The sequence below is a fragment of the Neoarthrinium moseri genome, assembly GCF_022829205.1.
Source record: "Neoarthrinium moseri strain CBS 164.80 chromosome Unknown scaffold55_Wmoseri_CBS_16480, whole genome shotgun sequence".
Taxonomy (NCBI): domain Eukaryota; kingdom Fungi; phylum Ascomycota; class Sordariomycetes; order Amphisphaeriales; family Apiosporaceae; genus Neoarthrinium; species Neoarthrinium moseri.
Window position 1 is genome coordinate 56,013 of NW_026055169.1, and position 14,370 is coordinate 70,382.

A 14,370-nucleotide genomic window follows, 5' to 3' on the forward strand; every position below is an offset into this window, starting at 1 on the left:
AGAGGCTTTGCGTCGTGACGAAAGACTTAAAACAATCCTCATGACCAGGCATGCTGCAACTTGTCGGCTGGGAGGGACACAGCATCTCTGCTTGCCGTGACGAGTTGATGCCTCTTGTGTGCTACAAGGTATGACTGTGACTGTGCTCTCTGCAAAGTTGAGCTGATTGGTTCGACCGAAGCCAGGACCAGGGAGATCTGGGTGGCTTTATCTTATCTCAGCTGTATGTTGAGTTGTGTTGTGCGGTGTTGTGGGCTTTGGCTGGTGGGTTGGCTTTCTCTGCCCCGCGTTGCGCGTTGCCCCTCCATCTGGACTTTTGAGGCGGGCCATTTTTCTGGCTGAAGCGTCTCAGGTCGCATTGGGTTGAGTCACCGCCGCCGTCCTGTCACCGACCATCCCAATCCAAACACAACAACTCGCAGTTGGTCCTGCCATTCCTTCCACTGCGCACACGGCCCTGTTGAGTCTACCGAGAACAACAGCCAGCATCGCCAACAGTTCTCACTTCCGTGCTCCCATCAGCAAACATGGCCGACGCAATCACCGAAGGCACGGCCAAGCTGCTGCTTGACGAGGAGACCGGCGAGATGGTGTCCAAGAACGAGCTCGCAAAGAGGACCAAGAAGAGGGCCAAGAAGGCTGCCACGGCCAAGGCAAAAGAGAACGCGCCGCCCAAGGACCCCGCCGCCGCCAAGCCCAAGCCCAAGGAGAAGGTCGACGAGCCTGCCCTCGACCCAGAGGCCATGTTCAAGCAGGGCTTCCTGGCCGACGTCTACCAGGAGCGCCCTGTGAAGCCTGTCGTGACCCGATTCCCTCCCGAGCCCAACGGCTTCCTGCACATTGGCCATGCCAAGGCCATCGCCGTCAACTTTGGCTTCGCCAGACATCACGGAGGCGAGTGCTACCTGCGGTACGACGACACGAACCCCGAGGCCGAGGAGGAGAAATACTTTGTCGCGATCGAGCAGATGGTGCGCTGGCTAGGCTTCAGCCCTTACAAGATCACCTACTCCAGTGACAACTTTCAGAAGCTGTACGACCTGGCGGAAAAGCTGATCGAGCTGGAGAGAGCATATGTCTGCCACTGCAATGGTGCGCCATCTTCACGTGCTATGTGATACGGACGGTGATAGATACTGATTGGCTCTGCAGACGAAGAGATCAAGGCCCAGCGTGGAGGCGAGAACCACGGCCCACGGTTCCGATGCGCACACGCCGACCAGAGCGTCGAGACCAATCTGGCCGAGTTCAGGGGCATGCGGGACGGCAAGTACAAGCCCCGGGAGGCCTTCTTGCGGATGAAGATGGACATCACAGACGGGAACCCCCAGATGTGGGACCTCGCAGCCTATCGGGTGCTGGAAAAGCCCCATCACCGAACTGGCGACGCGTGGAGGATCTATCCGACCTACGACTTCACCCACTGCCTATGCGATAGCTTCGAGGGAATCACCCACTCTCTCTGCACCACCGAATTCATCCAGAGCCGGGTGAGCTACGAGTGGCTGAACAAGCAGCTGGTAGAACACCAGCCCATGCAGCGCGAATACGGACGCCTGAGCATCACGGGCACCGTCTTGAGCAAGCGGAAGATCATGAAACTGGTCAACGAGGGGTTTGTTCGTGCCTGGGATGACCCGCGCCTGTATACGCTCATTGCCATCAAGCGACGTGGCGTCCCGCCTGGCGCCATCCTCGAGTTTGTTAACGAGCTTGGTGTCACCACTGCACCGTCTATCATCCAGCTTAAGCGTTTTGACCAGACGATCCGCCGATACCTCGAGCGGACCGTTCCCCGGCTCATGCTCGTTTTAGACCCTGTGCCCGTTGTCATCGAAGATGCCGAAGAGGTAGAGGTCGACATCCCCTTCTCACCCAAGATTCCCGCAATGGGCTCTCACAAGCTCAAGTTCACCCGTACGGTCTACATCGATCGCTCCGATTTCCGCGAGGTTGACAGCAAGGACTACTTCCGCCTGGCGCCCAATAAGACCGTCGGCCTTCTCCAGGCCCCCTACCCGATCAAGGCAGTCTCATTTAACAAGGATGAGGCCACTGGTAAGGTCACCGAGATCCGCGCCGTGTTCGACAAGGAGACCAAGAAGCCCAAGACTTTCATCCAGTGGGTACCGTCGGGTTCGCGCGCTGTCGAGGTTCGCATCCACGACTCGCTCTTCAAGTCTGAGAAGCCGGACGATGCAGAGGGCGGCTTCCTGAACGACATTAACCCGAACAGTGAAACCATCTACCCGAACGCTCTAATCGAATCTGGATTTGACGAGGTCAAACGCAGGGCGCCGTGGCCCGAGGCCGCTGGTGAGAGTGAGTTGGGCAAGGGTGGCCCCGAAAGCGTACGCTTCCAGGGAATGCGTGTGGCGTACTTTGCCATGGACTCTGATAGCACTGACGACAAGGTCGTGCTCAACAAGATCGTGACGCTCAAGGAAGATGCTGGCAAGAACTAGTTTCCAACATTGATAGAATACATCAAAGACAAAAACACTTATCATGAACAGCCCTGATTTCAGGTCATGGTAAGGTCTGCGCTCATGTCATAGTCATCCATCGACAAACCTAGTACCAACGAATATGCCACCTGCGTCTCGACTTGAAGTTGAACCATGTACTCTTGCGCCGCTACATGTACCTGCTCTTCCTGCCTATGCTTCTATCAGTCATTATGGTATCGACTGGAATTTACTGCATATGACGACATTCCGCCAAGAGTGGGCGTTTGCTGAAGCCAATTTTGTATAGGTCTAGTGCAGTCGTTGAACACAAAGGGCAAGGGCTGCAAAGTTGAGACTCGGAAAGCCAAACCACTGTGCGGAACATTGTATGCCTTCATGGTGGACAATCGTTGTGGTGCGCGGCAGAGGCGCAACGAGCGCCGGCACGTCAGTCGGCACTATGCAGAGCACCTCACCGCCGATTACGTGATATCGGAGACGGTGTGAAATGCGAATACCATGGTTGATCGATATTCCACAAGGATGCACTACCGAATCCTTTGCGCCTAGGCAGCTGGTTGATGGCGCGCCAAGGATACTGTTGCCTACTTGGTATGCTGTGCGATGGAGCTGAGGTTCAAGATTCCGAAGGATTACCATCGCAATTTTGATAGGACCCAGGTTCCACCGTACAACCCGACATTTCCCAGATGCGGCGATTCACAGTCACAAACTGATGCCACCTACTGTTATCGAGTTGAGCCAGGCACATGTCGTCGTCCCGGGCAAGGAGCGATCCGTCGTGGGCCAGGGAACGTGTGGCTTACCATGTGTGACCGTCCGTACGTCTGCCGTGCACCCACCGGCAATAGAACACGAACCGGTTTTCGCAAGTTGCTGAAACCAGAGGTCATGTTCTCGACCTGTCCAGTGGAGACTGGACATGTGGTGAAGGCCCCGAGCGCGACCGGACAAATCGGCACTTCCATGGTTGCAACGAAACTCTTGATGCAGGGACAGCTGTGAGCTGCGCGACATTGGCATTCTTGTTCTCTATCTCTCCGAACGCCCAATCAATGACTGCCATGACTTGCATGACTTGTGGGCCGGGCGAAATGCGACAATGTGTGATACGCGCTGGGCCCCTGGCTAACTTGGGCCTGGAGGCTCGTGGACGGCCCGCTCTCGGTTATGTAGCCGACGTGTGCAGGTATAGAGAAGAAAGAAGAAAAAAAGAAGAAAAAGGGAAACCAAACACCCTGACTGTATGTGCAGCAGCCTCGAGCAGCGTTGCTAAGCCCTGCCGAAATTGGGTGCTGCCCACTCGGTTCTGGTGTGTGTTTGGCTGCGAGTTCAAGCTTATCTTTAGCGACCCAATGGCGCCACGGACGTGGACCCGAAGGAGCGGTGCCAGCAAGGCTGAGCTCGTCCAACCCTGCCGACGCCAACAATAGCAGCACTTGTCATCCCAACTCCAGACGGACAGCGAGCTTGGCATTCCTCCTCTGCTCTGCTCGACGCGACCCAACTCGTCCAGTCTTGTTCTCCGCCATTGGGGGACCTGTCAGATCCGTTTATAGGAATGGCATTTGAGGGTTGAGATCCGTAACCCATACCCACTCAAGTTCCATGGTCCACGTTGACATGGGTTTCCGGGGTGTGAAACTTTTGCTGACCTGTCGCTGGTCCACCCAGGAGCATGGCGGAGGGGCGCCCAGAGACCCTCTTAACAGCGTGCTGACAATGGCAACGTCTTCGACATGTGCAACAGTGGCACAACACCTCACACACGAGTCCCGCAGGTCGAGCCCTGGTTGGATCACGGAGTAGATCCTCGCCCAACATGCCTATGAGGGACCCAAGGCCGCATCCGGCAGTGTTTACTAAAGAAAACCGTGTGATCCTTCCACCTGAACTCCGCCCTACCACCAGACACCCTGCATATCGTGACATGCTCAGGCTGCAAGAAACGGCACGACTCTTGGCTCAGGCGCAGGCTCGTCAAGAGTGCTCTCGCGTGGTCAGACATCACGGCACCCGCTATTTCGTGGTGACACGGCTGTGCCATCTGCAAGATGGAGGGTTGGTTATAAGTGTAAGCCCACGAGCCCACTGACGGAGTTGGTTTCATGCTCGTTACACTCAAGCAGATCTATCTCCTCCTGTCCCTGATATCATATCATTCTTTTTCATGATACACCCACGTATTGTCTACTAAGAGCCATGTTTATCAACACTATTATCCAGGCGGCATTGCTGCTCCTTTCCTGCCTGCCTTTTCTAGCTTCTAGTCGAAGCATACCAAATCCTCTGGCACAGCGAGGTCTAGAGCTCTCACCTAGAGCCGTCCAGGTTCAGGCTGTCAAGGTTGAAGCTACCCCTGCGTCAGACAACCACTACTCGCGCGTCACTCGTCTGTCCGACGGCTCTATTCTGCTTGCCTATACGCACTTCAACGACAAGGAGAGGACCATCCAGGTTCTCAAGTCCACGAACAATGGCGCTTCGTTCCAGCCCTGGGGTGAGATCGCCCACCGCACCTCAGGCGACATGGACAATGTCTTCCTCCAGGAGGTCGGCTCGACCTCGCCACCTACGGTGCTAGCTGCCTTCCGCAACCACGACAAGACTGACGACAACAAGGCCTACACGCACTTCCGCATCACCGTCTGCCGGTCCGAGGATGGGGGCAAAAACTGGAAGTTCCTGAGCCAGGCCCATGAGTTTCCTGCGCAGCCAAACGCCGATGGCTTCGCTCCTGGCATCTGGGAACCCTTCATGCGCATCGGCGCCGACGGCAACATCCAGATGACTTTCAGCAAAGAGCTGGCCAAGGACGACCAACAGACGTTCCGCACCACCTCCAAGGACGGCAGCAGGTGGAGCCCGGCCGTCAACCTGAAGGTGCACAAGGACGACGTCAAGCTGCGTGACGGCATGCAGGGCATCGTCAAGGTCAAGGACCAAAAGGACGGCCGCGACGCCCTCGTCATGGTCTTCGAGACGACGCGCCGCGGCGAGCACGTCTTCAGCGTCGAGTACGCCGTCTCGTACGACGACGGCGCCACGTACCCGGAGCGCGGCCTCGTGTACGCGCCCGCTGGGGACAAGAAGAACGCCGGCAGCCCGCAGATCGTCAACCTCGGCGACAAGGGTCTGGCCGTGCTGTTTATGACCGACGAGAGCACGCCGACGCAGGACTGGCCCGCCATCGCCCAGATCAAGGGTCTGACCAGCGCCGGGCTGAAGGGCGGCAAGATCGCCTGGGGCACCAGGCCCGAGGTCGTCGGCAACGCCAACAGCCAGTGGCCGGGCCTGCTGAGTTTCAACGGCAAGATCCTGGGCGTCTTCGACAATGATGGTGTTGTGCAGGGCAGATTTCTGAGCTGGTAAGGGCCTTGGGTTGCGGGTTTCATTTTCTTGGGTTAGAGGTTCCCCAGCGTGCGCAGGGCCATTAAGGGTTGAATGTTAAGGGCGAACGTCATAGAGGCAACTGGGATGCATTTGCATGGGGATTGCGGGATGATACCACATAGACCATTGGCGTTTTCTGGAGTTTGAATCTGAAATGATTTTGAGGATGCATAAGAAACTTGCTTATCCGCCCGAATCCTTGGGACTCTACCGCCCTCTTATTAAAGTGAAACTTACAGGCTCCTAGCGTAGTTCTCTTTGGGTATCCCCGATTTGATGCCTTGATCTCAAACACATGGTGCTTGTTTTGTCCTTTACACCATCTATTCAATGCCAATGCCCCAATTAGCATCGAGTCTCCCTGTAACGGCAATCTTGTATCATTCCAGAAAGCCTGTCAATTCGGACATGGAACTGGTTTCACCGTGGTATACATAACATGGAGATGTCCAACGCCTGGTACGATTGATTGGTGCTCGTAGAATAGCAGCTAACGTTTTAGTCTTATGTCCGCAATATTTTGATTAAAGACTTGAGTCAATAGTTTACACAGGATTCGGGAAGATTCACAGTCGTGCGCACACATCTGCCGAGGCCCACAGTATCTACAATCATCCCAGCGAGGCCAGAAAACGAAGGCGTCTAAACGCTGCAAGAAATAACAGGCCTGTCACGGCCGAATAAAGGCTGAATAGTACACAAAAAGTTCTTTTCTCTTACGCACTCTCTCCGTCCGTGTCTAATCCTTTATCCATCAATGGTTCGCTTCCCATGTTGATAGTAGTAACAAAAGATATGTAATATTTTCCCCGTTCCACACCCACCCAGCTTAGTGACCGCGTTTAGTGATACAGACAAACGGGAATTGTCTAGGCATCGCCTCTCATGGTTCTCGTGCCGACCTCGCCTTCCTCCTCACCCTGGCCGCCGAGCCCGGTCTCCGTCGCCACGCTGACAATACTCTCCCTGCGGCCGTTGCTGCCACCGAAGGTCATGTTCTCGATGCCTAGTGCGACCTCGCCGACTCTCCTGAGGACGGCGAGCAGCGCGGCCCGCAGATCGGCGCTGACCTCCTTAGCGAGGAGTTCGACGACGAGCGGGTAGAATGCATGGACGTGCTCCTCGAACTCCTTCTCTGGCCAGGTCGAGTAGCCCTCGAGCACGTCGACAACCACGGGTCTCCAAGCCACAATGTTACGCTGCTGAGAATCCTCTTCCAGGGCAATGTAGCCCTTGATGACGTCCTTGCACAGTGGGAGGAGAGCCTTCTCCACCTCGGGCCGGCTCTCCGCCCTTGACGGTGATGTGTCGGCGAACATACGGAAGAGGATCTGGATGTAGGTCGCGGCGGCACCGCTTTCCTGCTTCAGCAGGTTCGGTGGCTGTTTCATGAAACCTTCGCGCCAGAGACGCATGCGGAGCTCCTTGTCATTGTTGAAACGGCGTGCGAACAGGAACGACTTCTTGAGCAACGCCATGAGTCTCAAAAGCTCCATTGATGGGATCTGCGCGTAGACATCATTATTGGAAAAGAGCTCATTGACCGTCTCAATCATCAGGAGCTGAAGAACACAGCGTGAAATGATGCGGTTGAAGAAGCGCCGGCGGGCAGCTGTCACGACGACGGGCTGCTGCTGTAAAGTGGAGGATGGCTTGTAGTCCTCGAGCGGTGCAGTCCCACTCGAAGCGGCAGTCGGTGTGCGAAGCGATTCGTCGTCCTGGACGGGCGTTGGCGGTATGGATTCCGCGTCAGACTGGAGACCGTTCTTTTCGGCGCCGTTCATCTTGAGCGACTTCTCATCCGCCGTTGCCTCCGTTGGAGTGAGCGGCACCTCGAAACCCAAACCGTTCGGTGGAGGGGACAAGGTCGGGGCGTTGATAGTTGTGGCCGAAAAGAGTTGGTAGGCAGTAGTTCTCTCGAACAGCTCGCAAAAGGCACCGACTATCTTGGACCAATGCTCCCCGTCAAACTTGGTCACGTTTTGCAGGATCAGTTGCTGCAGACAGTTGCTACCGATCCTTGCGATAGTGTCATTTTCTTGACAGATACAAAGGGCCAGCAATTCGAGGAAGCGATCAAGCATGTACTCCAGCGAGTCGAAATAATGCGTGAACAATACAATCATGTTACGCAAAGCCTGTATCATGGTTGTCGACAGCCATACGGACAGTTCCTCCGTGTTCAGAGCATTCGACAATTCCGGACGTGATCTGAGAACCATGAAGATGGGATAGAGCTGTTGTCGCCAAAGGATATCCCAGAAGTCAGGAGGGAAGTCGCCGCCATACTTTAGAAGAGCCTCAAAGAAGTAGTTCAATGCATTTGAACGCACTTCGAGGTCTTCGCCAGTCATCAAGACATCGTGGAAGGCAAACAGGATAGGGAACCAGAAGCCTTCTTCCACCGACGTTCCGCTCTGTTTCCTATTGAGCACGTCTGGTGATTTCAGTGCATTGGCGTTTGCTGACCCTGCTTGGTTGTACTTCTCCGACAGCGGGCACTCAGGCGTCTTCAGCATGCGAGGAATAATGGATTTCAAAGTCTCCATTGCCTGCAAGCTCTTCTTCTGGAATTTGATGTTTTTCGAGAACTCGGTGAGGCACACAATCAGATCTGTGAATGCACCTTGCGAAATCACCACGCCAAACCGCGTCCTGAATATAAGGGTCACGTTCTCGTAAGCCAAAGCCACAATGGACTCATGCGGATCACGGGCCGCAACCGTGAAGACGCCAAACATGGTTCTCCAACCAGACCGAATGTTTTCACCCCGCGCCTGGATCATCTGAATCAGACACCGAAGTGCCATATCCTTGACGGTGAGGTTGTTGGAGTTTGCGATGACATGCTCGAAGGGTTTCAAGAAGTCCTTTTGAAACTTGAAACCGGGCAATTCCTCGATCTCCATGAAGCGCATAGATAATTGTCGTAAGGAATCTAGAGCAAAGTACACAATGGCGGTGTTGTTGTGGCAACCGACCTTGTTGAAGTGGTCTCCCAGCACGGCCCAGATGTTGGTCCACTCGAAACGTACACGGGTCATGTTGTAGTAGCTGATTTCCACGATCTTTTGCAAGCTGTATGTCCGGGGAGACTCGTTGGATCCTGAGACCTTGATCTCGTCCCAACTGACCTCGGTCAAGGCCTTGGCGAAATGCACAATGGATTCTCCGTTCAGGCGGGCAGTGTTGCTGAAAATCCGGTCCACACCCTTGATGACTTCATCGGATCTGCTTTCCAGGGCAATCTCAACGGAAAAGCCCCTGTTGCCTGCGTTTGATCGGTTGCGTCGTCGGGATGATGCAGCCGATTTCTTCGGGTCCTGCGAGTCGGTCCTCTGGGGTGGCATAAAGCGGGCCTTGGATACGTCGGGGACTGCTCCCTCGTCGACGCCTCCAGATATTAACTGCAAACGATCCAGTTGGCTGATACACATCAACACGTCCTTCCACGATTCTCTCAAATAGTTGCCCTCTGTTTGGCCAAGGTCCAGAATCACCCTCAGCGCCTCAACATTCTTGGCAAGGATTTCCTGGGGATTGTTGAGATTGGTGGCATTCTTGACAGCAGTCATGAATGCCTCGCGAGGTGTGGAGAGGTCGAAGAGGCACGCAATCTTGATGGCCTGCTTCATGCCTTCGAGGCATAACCGGTGAACCTCAATGTTGTGAGCTTTCTGCATTTGGTTTGACAACGAGGAGAAAATGGACATCCAGATCACGTCAAACATTGGACCAACATGTCTAAATGAAGTAGCCGGAATGAATTTGATGCCGGCCTTTGCAGCACTCCGCCGTTGGTTCTTGAAGAGAGTCTTGAAGAGTTGCTCGGACCGCAAGGCAATCTCTTCGGATTGTTGGACATACGCCTCTCGCTGCAAGTCGCGCCCAACGTTGGACAGGGCTTGCCCCAGGCCAGCGGCGAATCCGCTTGAGGTGGCGGACGGCAGAGCTCCCGCAGCAGCAGCAGCTTCTCGTTCACTCTTCAGGACAATCTCATTGCCGGCGATCTCGTCATAGATGCCAGTCAGATAGTCATCCGGCAAATCAGCGTTGTCGTTGATGCCTCTGTTGTTTTTGATGAAGTCTTCCTTGGACATACGCTTGCCTTTCATCTTGACACTGTGCAAATCCGTATTGAGCAAGATGACGGAATAGGATAGCACATAAGCAGTATCAGCGTTGGCAAAGGCATTGGGATTGCCCATGACGTAGCGGTTCGCAAACTTGAGCATGAAACGATCGATCTTCTGGGCCTCACCGGGAAGTCTGAAAGACTGCAGAAACTGACGCAGAGAGTCGACAAACCGCCGTTTGGCAAAGTCCATGGTGTCAACGAATGCGTGCATGATTTCGATGTTCTTCGCATCTCCCTCACCCAAGTATTCGCCGATTTGGGCCTTGTCAAGCTGCTCGTGCGACAGCAGAAATCTAGCGATATCTTCTGGACTGTCGCTAGGGATGAACCCTTCTTGCAGCGCGAGCTTGATGCCCTTCTTCGGCTTTTCGTTGAACAGCCGTATGCACTTCGACATGGCAGTCTTCCTGGCCTTTTCCTTCTCCAACTGAGCCGGATCATCCTCCATCACCGGCGTTGAAGGAGGTAGAGGAGTCTCCATGCGAGATACACTGTCACTGACGGATGGGTCAATGGACTCGCGAATGTCGTCGGTCGAACCCCTGTTATCACCACTGGCAGCGCCGCCGCCCATATCCGGACGGCCAACCATGGACCAATTGACCAAAGACCGGAGCGCGTCGACCAATGATTCGAGTGCGGTCCTCTTCAGAGCGTATTCCTTGGGCACCTCGGGCTCAGGCTCGCTCGGAGGTACAATATGTACAACAGTCAGTGGTGGAGGTAGCATGCCCTTCAGCTGCCATTCAGATCCGTGATTGGGATTGGCCATCTTCTCCTCGTATAGCTGCTCCTGGGCAGGGGTGACCGCAACTGGGGCAACGGCAAACTTGGAGAGATCTTCTATAATAGTTTGGAAGAGGTTATTGACGACAGTTCTGTCGCAGTCGTAGTTCAGGTAAGTTTCCACCAGACCTCTCGGGTCACTGCACAGGCGGTTCAGGATGGAAATAAAGTACAGCTTCTGGTTCAGCGGCGCGCTGCGGCGCGCCAACAAGGCCAGGTAGATCTCATTGAGAAAGACCTCGATTTCTTTCTACACAAGCACATTACAATCAACACGAAATTCTTGGATTTGAGGCAAGAGATGGATCTGCTCTTACCTTGAAAGGGGCCCGCATGAACTTCATCATGAGCCAGAAAATCTCGCAGCAGACGTCAAAGACGCGGTCGACGGAGCTTGCGCCATTTCTCGTGATACTCAAACACAGGTAATACTTGATGGCCTGAAGGAAATTGGTAGACTCGCTGGTCTTGGCATTGGTAATAGTACAAAGGGGCGAAGTAAAGACGTGAATGTGGTTGTTGAGAAGGGTACGGATAAGGTGGAGGGAGATGAGCTTGGAGCGCATCGGCTGACCGCGCAGATCATATAATTGGTCCGGAGGAAGGATCTTGGTTGAGAGGTTGCAGAAGGAGCGGAAGACCAGGTAGGCGTCCCGTATATAGACCTCATCCTCGGCATCCAGCGACTCGGGGGAGTCTTCTTGGACACTCTCGCCCACGGTGTGCTCGGAAACACTCCTCGCCGTCTTCTTGGGCTTCAGTTGGGTGACCATGGTCGGCCCGTCGCCGAGATTCGAATCGTCGAAGCTCTTCCTGTGCTCCAGGTCCTTCAACGTGAGCTTGCCGGCGGCCCCGTCGTCGTTGGCGGGTTCGGAAGGGGTGGCGTCGGACGTGGGCGCCGCCGATGTGGCATCATCGTCTTCATCGCCGTCGGCTTCTCCGTCGGCGTCTACGTCCGCTTCGGGGTCGGCCGGGTGGCCGTTGGCGTCTCTGTTGCCGTTGGTAGATTCCGGCCCGTCAAAGGTGACGTTGCTCGAGCTGTGCTTCAGCTTGCCGAGGTTCATGCGGGCCTCCTTCATGTGCAGCCTCGCCTTGACGCGCTCAAAGACCATGCCGACCATCTGGGTCAAGGTGCCCTGGGCGGCCTGCTGGGTGTCGGTGCTCCGGGAGAGCAGGAAGACATTGTAGACCTGGCGCACAGCCTTGAGCAGGCCGGCGCCGTGGACGACAATCTTGTCATTGAGCACGGCGGCCAGCAGGGCCTGGACGATGTGTCTCTGGACATCGACGACGGTGGTCTCGCCCTGGAAGCAGTCGCAGATGGTGTCGATGGCGCGGTCGATCAGGGGGGCGCGCTCGGTGCCATCGTCCTGGGTCGGGCCGGTGCCGGCGGGGGCGGAGAAGTAGGAGGAGGAGATGAGCTTGCCAATGCAGTCGAGGGCGATGTTGATGAGCTGGGCGCTGCCGGTCTTTGTGGCCAGCTGCAGCGGGGCGAAGACGACGTCGGGGTCGGGCAGCTGCGACTGGGCCTGGGCGTCCTTGATGGCGGCGAGGGCCTTGTCGGTCAGATCGACCAGCTGCTTATTCCGCTGGGCATCCTTGGAGGCGTGGATGGCCTCCAGCGAGGACACGACGAAGACAAGAGAGCTCATCGTGGCCGCGAGCGGCGGTCGGCCATTCGGGAGGGCTCGTGGACTAGGGGGAGGGAGGCAGGGTCGAGCCGGGTCAGACGTGATGGGGATGAGGATGGGAGTCTGGTCCGTGGGTCGGGGGTTTGGTCTCGAGCGTGCCTGTGTGATGGACTGGACGTGGGCTCAGTCACGATAGGGCGGCAGGTGACGGAGTGACGGAGCGACGGGCGGTGGTGATGGTGGTGGTCCCTGAATCCGGGCAGCTGGGTCTATGTGCACCGTGACGGGGAATCTGGCCTTGCCGGTCTGCAGTAGACGTTCCGTTCCGGGGGATCGCCTGTAGGTGTGTGTACCCGTGGACTGGACGGAATAAGGCTGGGAACTTTTGGAAGCACCACGTTGACATGTGTAAAAGTGGGCCCCCAATTACTAAGGGAGACCCGAATATCGAACTCATCTCATCACTTCCCCTGGGCAAGACTGGGCAATTTACACAGTTGCTCCTCTTACACAGCAGAGCAGAGCAGAAGACTGTGAGAACCAGGTCATGTACTTACCTACATAGGTGACTATTAACATGCAACATGAATGAACGCATGCAGCCATGTAGGTTGGTTTGAACCTTGGGCACTCATAGGAATCCACTACCCATGGCAAAAAGCCACCCCTTGCAGCGGGCAGTCAAATAGGTGCGTCTGCATCATTGACGGCACACGCCAACTTACCTTTTTTTTTTTTAATCAATCCTTGTCATGTTATGTCATGTTACGTGCCATGCACCCAGGGTTTTGAGTTCTATGCGCACGACCTGGAGAGCTTGGGATGGATGAACGGGCGCGAGATAGTACCTCAGGTGGTGAACCATGCGCGCCATGTCGAATCTTGGCTGTGGTCACGACACGGGGCTCGAGTGTAAGTGGGTGTCTGTTCCGTCAGATCTCATATTGCATGGGAAGCAGCTGTTCCGGTTGTTCCATGCAAGCTATTATTCGCTCGGATGCATAGCTATTGTGCTCCAACCTGGAGTAGTAGGAAGGTCCGCTGCAGCGAACTGCTCGATATATATATATATATATATGCAGCTACATCTTATCCGGGCCTTGATCCATGGATCTATTCGACGGTTTCTATCGATTTGGGACTAGAATAAAGGAAGCTCCCCACCTTTGTGGTGGGCCAATTGCAGGTTCGCATCCAGCTCCACCGTTCATCTATCGTCGGGGACAACTCGTGTGTGTGTGCGTGCAGCGTAATCTGCGCAACCCCTTTCTTTCGGGGTGGAGGGAATCAGTATAGCTACCTAGGTAGCGAATGACGATGATGATGGTCCGTCTATACAAGCTTCACAGCGCGAGAGGGGCATGAGTAAACAGGCCGAACGCATTCCATTGGGGCTATCAGGACGATTGGCAACCTGGCCCGACTAGGAGGCTGGAAGGCAAGCAACAGCAGTGCTCTGCGGCATGAACTTGGTGGTTCAGGGGGCCACCCCTAGCCTGTGGACAAGTTACCTCCGATAGCTCCAGAGAGCAGCCCGTTGACGCCGCCCCAACAACAGCTTACATACACTGGACTGGACACAAGTTAACCTTTCCAGTACGGAGTACTTAAGTACCTATCTACTGCCCAGGTGTAGGTAGGTAGGTAACTTGGGCAACGGAAATCGCTAAAGGCAAGGTAACTCGGAAATTTATAATGTGAAGAAGGGACAAGACCAGTTTCCGCAGGCCGATGGCAAGCCAGAGGACACGTCATATAAGCTACAGACAGCATGTATACATCTTTCTGCAGCCCGGGCTAATGGCCGGCGTTGGCTGGCTGCTCTGGCGTTTCTTATCAAGGTTGATTTATCACCAAGGGCAGGAGGGCGTTGGTTTGAGCGAAAACCTCCCGCGTCCCGGCTTCAGGGCTGACCGGGAGGCCCCAATTGAGCCAATCAGAGGCCGATCGC

At 55.3% G+C, this 14,370-nt stretch overlaps 3 protein-coding genes across 3 annotated transcripts; 2 read left to right on the forward strand and 1 right to left on the reverse strand.

The window, feature by feature from the left end:
* Positions 1–527: 527 nt before the first annotated feature.
* JN550_010511 (uncharacterized protein) lies at positions 528–2,465 on the forward strand (the record flags this gene model as incomplete). Its single annotated transcript, XM_049308773.1, has 2 exons — positions 528–1,092; positions 1,153–2,465. 2 exons carry the CDS (start codon positions 528–530, stop codon positions 2,463–2,465), a joined length of 1,878 nt encoding a protein of 625 aa, XP_049167482.1.
* A 2,208-nt stretch (positions 2,466–4,673) lies between these two features.
* Positions 4,674–5,843, forward strand: JN550_010512 (uncharacterized protein; the record flags this gene model as incomplete). The annotated part of the gene is made up of 1 exon (XM_049308774.1): positions 4,674–5,843. One exon carries the CDS (start codon positions 4,674–4,676, stop codon positions 5,841–5,843), a length of 1,170 nt encoding a protein of 389 aa, XP_049167483.1.
* An 890-nt stretch (positions 5,844–6,733) lies between these two features.
* JN550_010513 (uncharacterized protein) lies at positions 6,734–12,440 on the reverse strand (the record flags this gene model as incomplete). Its single annotated transcript, XM_049308775.1, has 2 exons — positions 6,734–11,038; positions 11,106–12,440. The coding sequence occupies 2 exons, from the start codon at positions 12,438–12,440 to the stop codon at positions 6,734–6,736; spliced, it is 5,640 nt and encodes a 1,879-aa protein (XP_049167484.1).
* Between the last annotated feature and the right edge of the window lie 1,930 nt (positions 12,441–14,370).